At 43.4% G+C, this 12,333-nt stretch overlaps 1 protein-coding gene across 2 annotated transcripts in view; it reads left to right on the top strand.

The window, feature by feature from the left end:
* Positions 1 to 12,333, top strand: part of LOC108786492 (disks large homolog 2) — a 158,856-nt gene that overhangs the window by 99,034 nt on the left and 47,489 nt on the right. Inside the window, exons 4-5 of one of the 2 annotated variants that reach the window (XM_018555808.1) lie at positions 478 to 491; positions 7,310 to 7,394. In XM_018555808.1, coding sequence (XP_018411310.1) covers positions 478 to 491; positions 7,310 to 7,394 — 99 coding nt within the window. Of the gene's footprint in view, positions 1 to 477; positions 492 to 7,309; positions 7,395 to 10,061; positions 10,108 to 12,333 lie in introns of both variants that reach the window. The other variant, XM_018555809.1, reaches the window with a different exon arrangement.

Here is a 12,333-nt window from a genome sequence, read left to right as displayed (position 1 = left end):
ACGGGAAACGACCGGCATGTACAGCTCCGTGCTGCGTGCACGACCGTATCGGGCCGCTCCCGGGAAGGACAGGTGCTGCGTATGATGAGTACACAGCCCCCGTCCCTCTCGATGGGAGTACGCGGCTGTACGCTGCTCTACGTTCACCCGCCCTACACGTCCGTGCGGGTGTCCGTACTCGTACACTGACATGATGGATCCTGTCTGCGTCCGAGCCGAGACACCAGCTACGGACTTGCACCTGGGGTGAGCGTACGGCTGTCTACTCCTATAGAGGAGGACAGGGGCTGTGTACTAATCACACGCAGCACCTGTCCTTCCCGGGAGCGGCCCCATACGGCCGTGCACGCAGCACGGAGCTGTACGTGCCGACCGTTTCCCGTGTGAAAGAGGCCTTAAATATGTCATAAAATCTCCCTTTATATTGGGAGCCGCTTGTGATTCGTTCCCGATGTAGCTCTATTATCACGTTGAGAGGTATTAAAGGAAATGTTTTACGTGTGAAGGTCGAAGTCTTTTACAGCAGAATAAAACATTCACTTTCACTTTTTAAACCAAGATGCCATTGCCAATTAATCATTAATGAATGGTGTCTGAACTCTGCCGATTAATTAGCATGACCACGCCCACAATTATTTCACTTTACATTAGAACATTAAAGAGACCCTGTCAGGTAAAATCAAATGCTTATCTGCAATGTGTCTCCTTCACCTGGAGGAGTCAGTTCCCTAGCACAGCACCAGCATGCTTGTCACAGTCCTCTCCTCTTTGGTGGCCCAGCTATTGCACTCCGCCCCCTTAACTCCTTACATAACCTTTTATGTAGCTGCCTGGGGAGGAGCAAATGACAATACTTAAGAGCAGGGGTAGGTAACCTCTGGCCCTACAGCTGCAGTGAAGTCACAAATCCCACCATGCATCTGCTTCTGGGAGTCATGCCGGTGGCTATCAGATTCTTGCAATGCCTCATGGGATTTGTAGTTGCACCACAGCTGGAGGGCCGGAGATTGCCTACCTCTGGAGGAGGAGAGCTTCGCCTCCTGTGACAGATCACAGTGCTCTCCTCCGCTCACCGATCTCCATTCTGACACAGGAGGCAGAGCCAGGAGGTGCGGGAGAAGAGCTCTGCCTCCTGTAGTGATGACAGCTGTTACAGCCCCGCACCGCTCGGGATCCCGGTCGGTGACTATGCACACTCGGCCTCTTGAAAGCTTCTCTCCTCCACGCTGGGAGCCGGCCACTGCATCAGAAGGCACACAGACCGGCACCCAGTGGGGAGGAGAGAAGCTAGGGATACACTGAATTTTCGGCCGTCGTGATACTGTAGGCATTTTGCCAAAAGTGCAATTTTTGGCCAAAATGTCGCGGCGGACGAAATTTCGGTGCATCCCTAGTATTTACTAAGGGCCACAATACAATTTTTAGGCATTACAAAAAAGAAAATCACATTTCCATTTGCTTCTTCTGAATAGGCTATGTCCAAATTATAATTACTTGTCATCCACTTAAAGGCACGTCCGTTGTCCGTAGGCCATAGTCTATACCAGGGGTAGCCAAACTTTGGCCCTTCAGCAGTGGTGAAGCTGCAAATCTCATCATGCATCTGGCCCTCTTGGGGGAGTTATGCTTGTGGTTTTCAGAATCTTGCAATGCATCTTGGGACTTTCACCACAGCTGGAGAGCCAAAGTTTGACCATCCTTGGTCTATACTAAGGCTCATCTACACTAAGGTTGATCTACACCTTGGTCTACACCAAGGCTGATCTACACTAAGGTTGATCTACACCTTGGTTTATACTAAGGTTGATCTACACTAAGGCTAATCTACACCCTGGTCTATACTAAGGCTGATCTACACTAAGGCTGATCTACACCTTGGTCTACACTAAGGCTGATCTAGACTAAGGTAGATCTACACCTTGGTCAATGCTAAGGCTGATCTACACTAAGGCTGATCTACACCTTGGTCTATACCAGTGCTTCTTAAAGTGTTGGTCGCGACCCCATATGGGGTCCCGCAAGTGTCTGGGGGGCTTAGGGGAGAAGAAGAGAGACACTGACCGACACTGGGGGGGTGGGGAAACTGACTTACGCTAGGGGAGGGAGGAGACACCAACCGACGTTGGGGTCCCTTAAAAATGTCCTCGGCCAAAAAGGGGTCACGAGTGGAGAAAGTTTAAGAAGGCCAGGTCTATACTATGGCTGATCTACACCTTAGTCTACACTAAGGCTGATCTACACCTTGGTCTACACTAAGGCTGATCTACACAAAGGCTGATCTACACCTTGGTCTATACTAAGGCTGATCTACACAAAGGCTGATCTACACCTTGGTCTACACTAAGGCTGATCTACACCTTGGTCTACACTAAGGCCAATCTACACTAAGGCTGGTCTATACCTTGGTCTACACTAAGGCTGATCTAGACTAAGGTTGATCTACACCTTGGTCTATGCTAAGGCTGATCTACACTAAGGCTGATCTACACCTTGGTCTATACTACGGCTGATCTACACAAAGGCTGATCTACACCTTGGTCTACATTAAGGCTGATCTACACTAATGCTGATCTACACCCTGGTCTACACTAAGGCTGATCTACACTAAGGCTGATCTACACCGTGGTCTATACTAAGGCTGATCTACACAAAGGCTGATCTACACCTTGGTCTATACTAAGGCTGATCTACACAAAGGCTGATCTACACCTTGGTTAACAATTGTAATGCTTTCTAAAATAAAAAAAAAGACTCTGTTAATGATAATTATTATATGATATGTTGATATATTTTTTTTCATGCTGTATTTTGTACCTTGTGTTATTTTAAATAATGAATTGCTATGGAGTGTTAGTATTTTTGTAGCCAGGACCTATAGAAACTTTCTTACTATAAGAAGAACACATATAGCCAGATCATACTACGGCCATTTTTTTTAAAATCCCATTGTAGCTTGTGTTTATTTATGTGCATGCTCGCAGCAACATTGTTTATGTTGAGTTTTATTCATTTTGTTTTTAGTCGTTACATATTCACTATCCTTCATTTTCTCTTTATGCTTTTGTCTGTGGCTCTCATCGGCATGCGTTTGGTTTTTCTTAGGCATAGCATACTTCCTTTTTTTTTTTTAGCTGAATGATCATTTTATTTCCCGCATCTCTTTCACCTCTGATCCTATGAATTGGTACTAGGACACATGCAGACTTTGAAATCGGGGAAGATGTACACTTTCTTTGAATTATTATACCCTGTTTCCCCGAAAATAAGACCTAGTGTGTTTTTTTTAGCCAAAAAAAAATATAAGACAGTGTCTTATTTTCGGAGAAACACGGTAGTTTATTTGGATCCAAAACTTAAATTTTTTTTCGGATAGTGTAGGGAATTTTTAATACCCGTCAGATTGTTTTTTTTCTTTTTATAGCATTTTCCTCCACTTTCTTTCCGAGAGACACAGCACGAAGTCAGAGTAAATTGCTCCAAAACAATTGAAAATCTTGTGTTTGACAGTTGTCACCGGAACAAAAAGTGTCCCTGTTCATTTATAACATGAGGACAGAGTGTGTTTACTATATCCTCAATCACGAATGGACAGGAAGTGATGTAGATCACTCCCATTCATTCATAATTGAGGATATAGACATACCATATCCTCAATTATCTACAAACACTCAGCAATCGCTGAGTGTTTGCTCTCGCTCTCCTCTCTGACACACGCTGTCACAGGAGGCTGAGTGAGCGGTGCAGGGAGAGCCCAGCCTCCTGTGACAGCGCGAGCTGTCTCCGCCCACACACCGCTCTGCCGCACTGTGATAGGCGGCCTAGCGGTGTGGGAGGAGAGACACTGGCCGCTCACAGCGCTCTCCTCACGCAGCGCTCGCCGGCTGTCACTTTCTCTCCTCCCCGCTGGGACACAGAGCAGTGCCCAGCGGGGAGGAGATAAACCTGGGATGTGCCAATGTATTTAGCCAAAAGTGCCATTTTCGGCCGATATGTTTCGGCGGCCGATATATCAGTGCATCCCTAGTTTTAATACTTTCTCACTATATCCAAATCTTGCTCACTATATATTGTCTTTATTTGCCTTGGTGACCATTGTTCTGGTCAGATGAAAATTTCCTCTGACCAGCAGTGCTGTAGGGGAACATGGAACCGGTTTCATGGGCAATCAGGAAGCTGGGTGAAGAGTAATGACCAGCCTTCCAGCTTGGCCTGATTGGCCAGGAAGCCAGCTCCATGCCAGTGGAAGCACCTGTATCGGTACTCATTATCGGCGAGTACCAAAAGCAGATTATGGGATACACCTATACCAAAAAATTGGTATAGGTGTATTTCTAGAGAAAAACTTAACTTTTGCTGAATTTGAATAATTTGTAGAATAAATTAAATTATTTCTGATATAAAATTTAGGGTACAGTGCGTTCACCTTTTAAAAAAAAAAAAAAATGACCCCTGTTATGATAAAAATGCATGGTTGCTTTCTGCAACCACAATCTAGTTTTTCCTCACCTAAAGCTGAACTCCGGGGAAATTTCAAAAATTTCTCTTAAAGTGACACTAAACTCAGGTGTTAAATCTTAAAAATGCATTCAAATCCCTTATCTATTAACAAAAATGTATCTTATGTGTGTATCACTCGGCTGTAGATCCTCCAATCATCTCTGAATTGGTGCTGACACTGTCCTTCCTTCTGGAGGGTGGCTACTTTTGTTTCCCATGGTCCCTGCGTGTGTTGTAAAGTAGTCACCACTCCAAGCTCGCTCATGTTTAGTTTACTAATTTGTATTGAGATTGTAGTCCATCACAGGAGTGCGTTTGGAGCGGTGACTACTTTACAACACACACGGGGACCATGGGGAACAAAAGTAGCCCCCCTCCAGAAGGAAGGACATTGTCAGCACCAATTCAGAGATGATTGGAGGATCTACAGCCGAGTGATACACAAATAAGATACATTTTTGTTAATAGTTGAGGTACTTGAATGCATTTTTAAGATTTAACTCCTGAGTTTAGTGTCACTTTAAATTAAATTTGACCAAAACCATTATAGTTTCCCTTAAAAATAAACAGAAAGTCCTTCATTAGAATAAATATTTTACCTTTACCCACTTCCTGAGTTAAAACCCTAAGCTAAGCTAGAAAATAACACTCAACGCACTAAAATTGCCTTTATTGGCTGAGGTCAGAGGCTAAGGGGAGAGGTGTCATCACCCCCTCCGTTATTAGGCTAGTCCTGAGCACTGTCACATTGGAGGAGGTCACATGCTCCCCCCATGCTACGAGGCACCTGAAATTTGGAGGAGGTCACACTCCCCCATATTACGAAGCACTTGAGATTTTGGAGGGGTCACTTTCTCCCCCATACTACGAAGCACTTGAAATTTTGGAGGAGGTCACATTCTCCCCCATACCACAAGGCACTTGAGATATGGAGGAGGTCACATTCTCCCCCATACTATGAAGCTCTTGAGATTTTGGAGGGGTCACATTCTCCCCCATACTACGAAGCACTTGACATTTCGGAGGAGGTCACATGCCCCCATATTACGAAGCACTTGAGATTTTGGAGGTGGTCACATTCTCCCCCATACCACAAAGCACTTGAGATATGGAGGAGGTCACATTCTCCCCCATACTACGAAGCACTTGATATTTTGGAGGAGGTCACATGCTCCCCCATATTACGAAGCACTTGAGATTTTGTACCAGTCGAGGGCAGTGATGGAGCTATAGCAAGGTCAGGTTAAAGGGCATTTACACAGTCACTGTGCCCTAAATGGACAAAATGACTGTGTCTCTTTAAGTAAATTACCCCTAGAGTTTGGCATCTACTGCAAGTGGCACCAGCTGCAGCCAGTCTTATGCTGATCAGAAAAATGCAGAGAGCTCCACAAAATTGTATTTATGAATGCTAATATTTACCATTGTAGATGCAATCACTAGATCGAGCCCAAACAGTCGATGCCTTGAAAGCACAAAAATAGATACAGGAGTCACATTGTGTTATTATTAGACAATGAACAACACAGCAATAATAGTGCGTGTCACTCAACGCTTGTCTAAAGCATCTTTGATAAAGTCAAAGACATTTTTGTGTTCATAATAATTTTATGTAATGTCTCAGTGGTGAAAGGGCAAACTAGCATCCATGAATTTCTTTGTTTTTAGTTTTTTTTTTTAATTATTATTTACATTTTTTTTGAAAGATCAAATATGCTTGAAATGTAAAAGTGGTTCATAACTTCAGTGACGGGAAGAAATATTTTTTCAAAGAAAGTGAGAATTATTATAATGCTTTAAAATCTTAATTTTTTTTTTATAAAGTTAATTTACTAACAAAATAAGTAATTATTTCTTACTGTATTCAGCTGGCATTCAAAATCTCACAGGCGGAGTGCATTTGGCATCACTCCGCCTGTGACAGCAGCCGGTGCTATAGAGGAGGCATCAGCCTATGCGGCTCTGCTCCCTCCGGTGCCGCCTCGCTTCCTCTAGTGCTGGCTTCGTTGGCACCGCTGATTCTCTCCTGCCTCACCAAGTACCCCCTTATGCCACCACCGGCCCTGGAAATGGTCACAACTAGGTCTTATATTTTAGCAATTCCCAAAAAAAGTACCAGGCCTTATTTTCGGGGTAGGTCTTATTTTCAAGGAAACAGGGTAGCTCTCAAAGCTGATGCTGGTAGATTACAAAGTGTGTCAATGGTGGCCCCTTCATTCAATTTTAGTATATTTATTTAGCTGTATATATTTTTTTTTTTTTGAAGAAAATAAGAAGCATTGGACTGAAAATATTCAAAATGGAAATGCTTATAAACAAATCCATAACTGTAAATAAAGCTTTTTTTAGACGTGATTCATTTCAGATGAAAAGAAAGCAGAGCATATTTTGAGTGAAAGGTTTAAATTTTGGCATTGCTGCGAAAATTGTCTAGTTATTTTTCACTTTCCATACCTATGATCCAAATTTGTCGGTTTCTTTGGTTATAATATTCAATGTTTTCTTGCCCCCCACATTTTGATGGTCATGATAAAAAAAAATAATAGTAAAGAGATAATATGAAAAAACATTAAAAAGTTACCAGCCACTAATCCTTTATACAATGAAAATTCCGACCCAAAAATGATAGTTTTAAAGAAAAAAAAAAAAAACAATATGGGCTTCTGAAATTTTTTCCCCCCAGAAGATGATTTGGTCACTGTAGTTCTATCCACATTTACAGACTAGTTTTGTCAGCATGAGTGTGACAAGAATTAGACGCCCCTGTTTTTGCCCCCATGCCTTCTCTCCTTCACAGTCATTCAATGACAAGAGTAAAAAGAACTTCATCTTTTCACGAAAATTCCCATTCTACAAGAACAAGGAGGAGAGTGATCAAGAAACAAGTGACCCTGAACGTAAGTAGAACCTTGGAGATGAAGTCACGTGTGGCACAATAGTAATGGGTGACACGCATGACACGTACCCTCCCTCTCACCCCTTCCACACATCTAGGCATACAGTACTGGTAGGTAGGCAAGGCATTGCTACTGTGACCAGTGCAGGAATACATCCTGGATCCACCGGCTATTCTGCTTTCTAAAAAAAAGATTCTGCGTAAGAATAACCAATAAAATGATCTCCGAAAAACAAATTCGGCCATTTTGTGAACTGATCCGATCTTCAGCCCATCAATTCACCCTGAGCCCATTACAACACAGAGTGGTGTCACCTGCCCAGTGAATTGATAGGTTGCATGGGTTACACTAGCAAAATGGCTGCCTCCATTGTGTTTTTACGCTTTAATCCAGGAAGCTTTTGACCTTGGAAGAACCCACAAAAAAAAATATTGTGTTGTATAGCAAATGGACGTCTTAGCTTGGAGACTTAGCTGTTGGCACAAAATCGTGGCAGAGCAAATTGTAATCTAATCTTATCTACATTATTTTAGCACGGGGAATTATTTTTAGTTTGATTTGTAATATTTAAATGATTGCCCGCTGGAAAATCTAGCATTAATAAGCCATCCTTGCTTTAAGGAGAACTATGAGGTGAGGGAAAATTACTCATCCTCATAGTTCGAGCCGACGTTTGACAATGAAACTGTCACAGGTCGGCTCAATAGATCGGGAAGTGAGCGAACACATGCCATTGCTCGCTCACTTCTTGATCCTGTCCCTGCAGAGAGCGGTGACTGTCACTCACGGCTCCCTGCAGGGATTCCCCCCCTCCCCGCTCCGATCCTCCAGCGCTGACTGGTGGAACGGACGGGATAGGGGGCGGGTACAGCTGGCTCTGCCTCTAGATAGGTAGAGCCAGCTGTCACTCACGCAGCTGGGTGGATCTCAACAGTAATGTCGGGATCCGTCCCGGGTGCGGCTTCTCAGTATACCGCGAGCTGTAGCTCCCTATATACTGAGCTTTGGGTCACGGGAGGACGCTAGTATATGTCCTCCCGTGACCCTTAGGAGAACTATGGAGAAAAACACTTACCCAATAGTTCTCCTTTAAGAACATGCAACAGAATTATAGTAAAATATTTTAAATTATTCATATCTGGGATATTTTAATGTAGATAATAAGATCATCATCATCATTTCCAGGTTTCTAGGAGAATTTTGCTTTAACAACATCCAAAACCAAACCTGTGTTCACAATTGTATATATTTTTGAAGTATTATAGTATCATTCTGAAATTGTTTTCTAAATTTCAATTTGTGTAAAAAAAAATTACATATTTATTTAAATCATTTAAATAAGTAACCAGTGGCGCCACGTGGGGGATGCTGCCCGCACCTGGGTGACACCATTGCACCGGTGACACCAAAATGACTGACATCATTTTGATGTCACCCCCTCTAAAAAGTCAGGCTCTTCGTCATGGACCAAGAGCCCAACAGTGTCAGGAGAGAGGAGGGGACCCGGCAGCATACCTTATCCCGCTGGGTGAACATCCCCCCCCCTCTCTCTGCCGGCGTCCATCACCAAGATGGCCACCGGCAGGCATCAACCAGACAACACGGCGGGGTGTGACCCGGTCTAGACCGAGTGACACTTGGCCTCGGGACGCCCCTGTAAATAACTCTTCTGGTTTTTTTTTTCTAAATTTCAATGTGTGCAAAAATAAATAACAGATATTTATTTCAATCACTTAAAATAAATAACTCTTCAGTTTTTTTTTTTTTACAATAAACTGTGATCTAAATATACGCAAATCAGACCCAACTCCACTCATAGTCTGCAAGGTGTAGGTAAATTCATAAAACAAAAAATAGAAAATGTTTTTGTAGTTTATTTTGTAAATATTTGTCGATCTAAAGGACATAAGGCCACTTTTTCACACGGGCAGTTCGATTGGGTTCCATCTGTCAATTTTTCAGGTGGACCCGATTGGATGCCCAGGGCTAGTGTATGTTCAGCCAGGTCTAAATGGACGGGTGTCCATTTACACCCGGTTATCCCCGACTCCGGCCAGGTCTAGAAAAACAAATGGAACCGAATTCTGTTTCACGGGACTTGATCGTTCTGGATCGGAGGAACGACACCCCGTAGACCCACATAGGGTCAGGCAGTTTTAATTCTTTAGAAACTGGACAAACACAGATGTCTCAGTGGTAACATCTGATCCCTATTGCTCCGATCTGCAGGTGCAGATCTGTGCACAGATCCCTTCCCGATCAGCCCATGTGAAAGGGGCCTCTCATAATATCAGCCACCTTGCTTTTTCATGGTGCACGGCAGCAGTATAGTATAAGGTTTTGTGCTGTGTCAAGCAGTCTCTAAATCATTTGTCTTCAATGCTTGAATTTCAGAGTCATCCTTCTTCAAGGTCATTGCTGCTGATGGTTCAACAAATGCATTGCTACCGCCTCTATTTCTGCATTGTTTGTCAAAAATTCTTAATTCTTAATACATGTTACCGGGATAAATATAGAGTTGGGGAAAATTGAATATATATGGATCCAGGTTTTTATTCTGCATGGTCTGTCATGGTAGTATCCATTTCAACTCCACTGACTTCTTCCTTCCTCTTCTGCGCCCCCTCTTCCTCTCTCATTGCTCACTCTCTGGGTACTGCTGGGCAGGACTTCCCCGGATTAGGTGACGACGGTTATGGAACAAAGACTCTGAGTAAGTTCCCAGGAATGGTCACTACAACATTTACATTTTGTTTATATTTTTATCCCCGATTTTACATATGTTTTTTTTTTTTAAGATTTTGTTTATTTTATTTTTATTTTTTTTGTCCCCTGAAGACTTTCCTCCCCCAGCATGCACAGATGAGATTTTTTTATTTGTTGCCCACTAGTGAATGCAAAAAAACTAAAAATACGCTTTCTATTTTATTGTTCTGCATGATAACATATTAGAATGCCATATTGTCTTCAAAATAATTTGCTTGTTTTCTAATGTTGCTTTTTATGCGTAGTAACAATGCTTTATAAGGTTTTATTATCATATACCTGAAATATACACTATATTACCAAAAGTATTGGGACGCCGACCTTTACACGCACATGAACTTTAATGGCATCCCAGTCTTAGTCCGTAGGGTTCAGTATTGAGTTGGCTCCGCCCTTTGCCGCTATATCAGCTTCAACTCTTCTGGGAAGGTTTCCACAAGGTTTAGTAGTGTGTCTATGGGAATGTTGGACCATTTGTGAGGTCAGGTACTGATGTTGGAAAAGAAGGCCGGGCTCACAGTCTCCACTCTAATTCATCCCAAAGGTGTTCTATCGGGTTGAGGTCAGGACTCTGTGTAGACCACTCAAGTTCCTCCACCCCAAACTCCCCCATCCATGTCTTTATGGACCTTGCTTTGTGCACTGGTGCGCAGTCATGTTGGAACAGGAAGGGGCCATCCCCAAACTGTTCCCACAAAGTTGGGCGCATGAAATTGTCCAAAATGTCTTGGTATGCTGATGCCTTAAGAGTTCCCTTCACTGGAACTAATGGGCCAAGCCCAACCCCTGAAAAACGACCCCACACCATAATCCCCCCTCCACCAAACTTTACACTTGGCACAATGCAGTCAGGCAAGTACCGTTCTCCTGGCAACCGACAAACCCAGACAAGTCCATCGGATCTCCACTTCTCTAGAGTCCAGTGGCGGTGTGCTTTACACCACGGCATCCCACGCTTTGCATTGCACTTGGTGATGTAAGGCTTGGATGCAGCTGCTCGGCCATGGAAACCCATTCCATGAAGCTCTCTACGCACTGTTGTTGTGCCAATCTGAAGGCCACACCAAGTTTGGAGGTCTGTAGCTATTGACTCTGCAGACAGTTGGCGACTTCTGTGCGCTTCAGCATGCGCTGACCCCGCTCTGTCATTTTACGTGGCCTACCACTTCGTGGCTGAGTTGCTGTTGTTCCCAGTTGCTTCCACTTTGTTATAATACCAGTAACAGGTGACCGCGGAATATTTAGTAGCAAGGACATTTCATGGAATCCAATTATTTGGAGGGGTGTCCCAATACTTTTGGTAATATAGTGTATATTTATGGCTTTACTATCTTAAATTTGTTTTCTGTGTAAATGAATTTATTTACCAAATGTTTTGCTTGATCTCCTTAATCTATTGTTAAAGATATTATGGGTCTATTTATATAATATTTGAATGATAATTACTAGGGGGTGCAACATTTAAGAAAACCGGTCTCCTCTCTTATGCCTGGGGGTTCTCATTTGTCCAGATCAGTATACATTGAGTATCAGTCACATTCAAGTTCATTTGTTCTATAATGTAGAAGGCGTTTCAAAACGTATTCAAAGGGCTTCCTCGGTTCCTGATTGGTTCAGTCAAGTTTACATAGGAAGACACACAGAATAACACATTTTCTGAGGTTGGCTTGGACATTGATGTCTATAGGGCTTGTATCTGCTTTTTGACTTCCATAAAGCACTAGAACAGGGGTGCCCAAAACTTTTTGTCTTACGATCTACTTTTCAAATGATGAGATCTACCAGCGAAAAGATCTTTATTTAAAAAACAAGCACATTAACTCCTCGCTCTCTCCCCTGTCTCTCTCTCTTTCTCTGGCTGTCTCTTCTCTCTTCGCGCTCTCCTTGCTCTCCCATGTCTCTCTCTCTCTGCTGTCTCTTCTCTCTCTCGCTGCTGTCTCTTCTCTCTCGCTGCTGTCTCTTCTCTCTCTCTCTCTCTCTCTCTCTGCTGTCTCTTCTCTCTCTCTGCTGTCTCTTCTCTCTCCTCTGGCTCTCTCTCTCTCTCTCTCCGTGCTCTCTCCCCTGCCTCGCTCTCTCTCCCTCCCCTGCCTCTCTCTGCTGTCTCTTCTCTCTCTACTGTCTCTCTCAGCTGCCTCTTCTCTCTCTCTCTCTCTCTCTCTCTCTCTCTCTCTCT

The sequence above is a fragment of the Nanorana parkeri genome, unplaced genomic scaffold (genome assembly GCF_000935625.1).
Source record: "Nanorana parkeri isolate BGI_ZX_2015 unplaced genomic scaffold, ASM93562v1 scaffold214, whole genome shotgun sequence".
NCBI lineage: Eukaryota > Metazoa > Chordata > Amphibia > Anura > Dicroglossidae > Nanorana > Nanorana parkeri.
The sequence above is the reverse complement of the archived record's forward strand: the minus strand, read 5'-3'. Positions and strand labels throughout refer to the sequence as shown.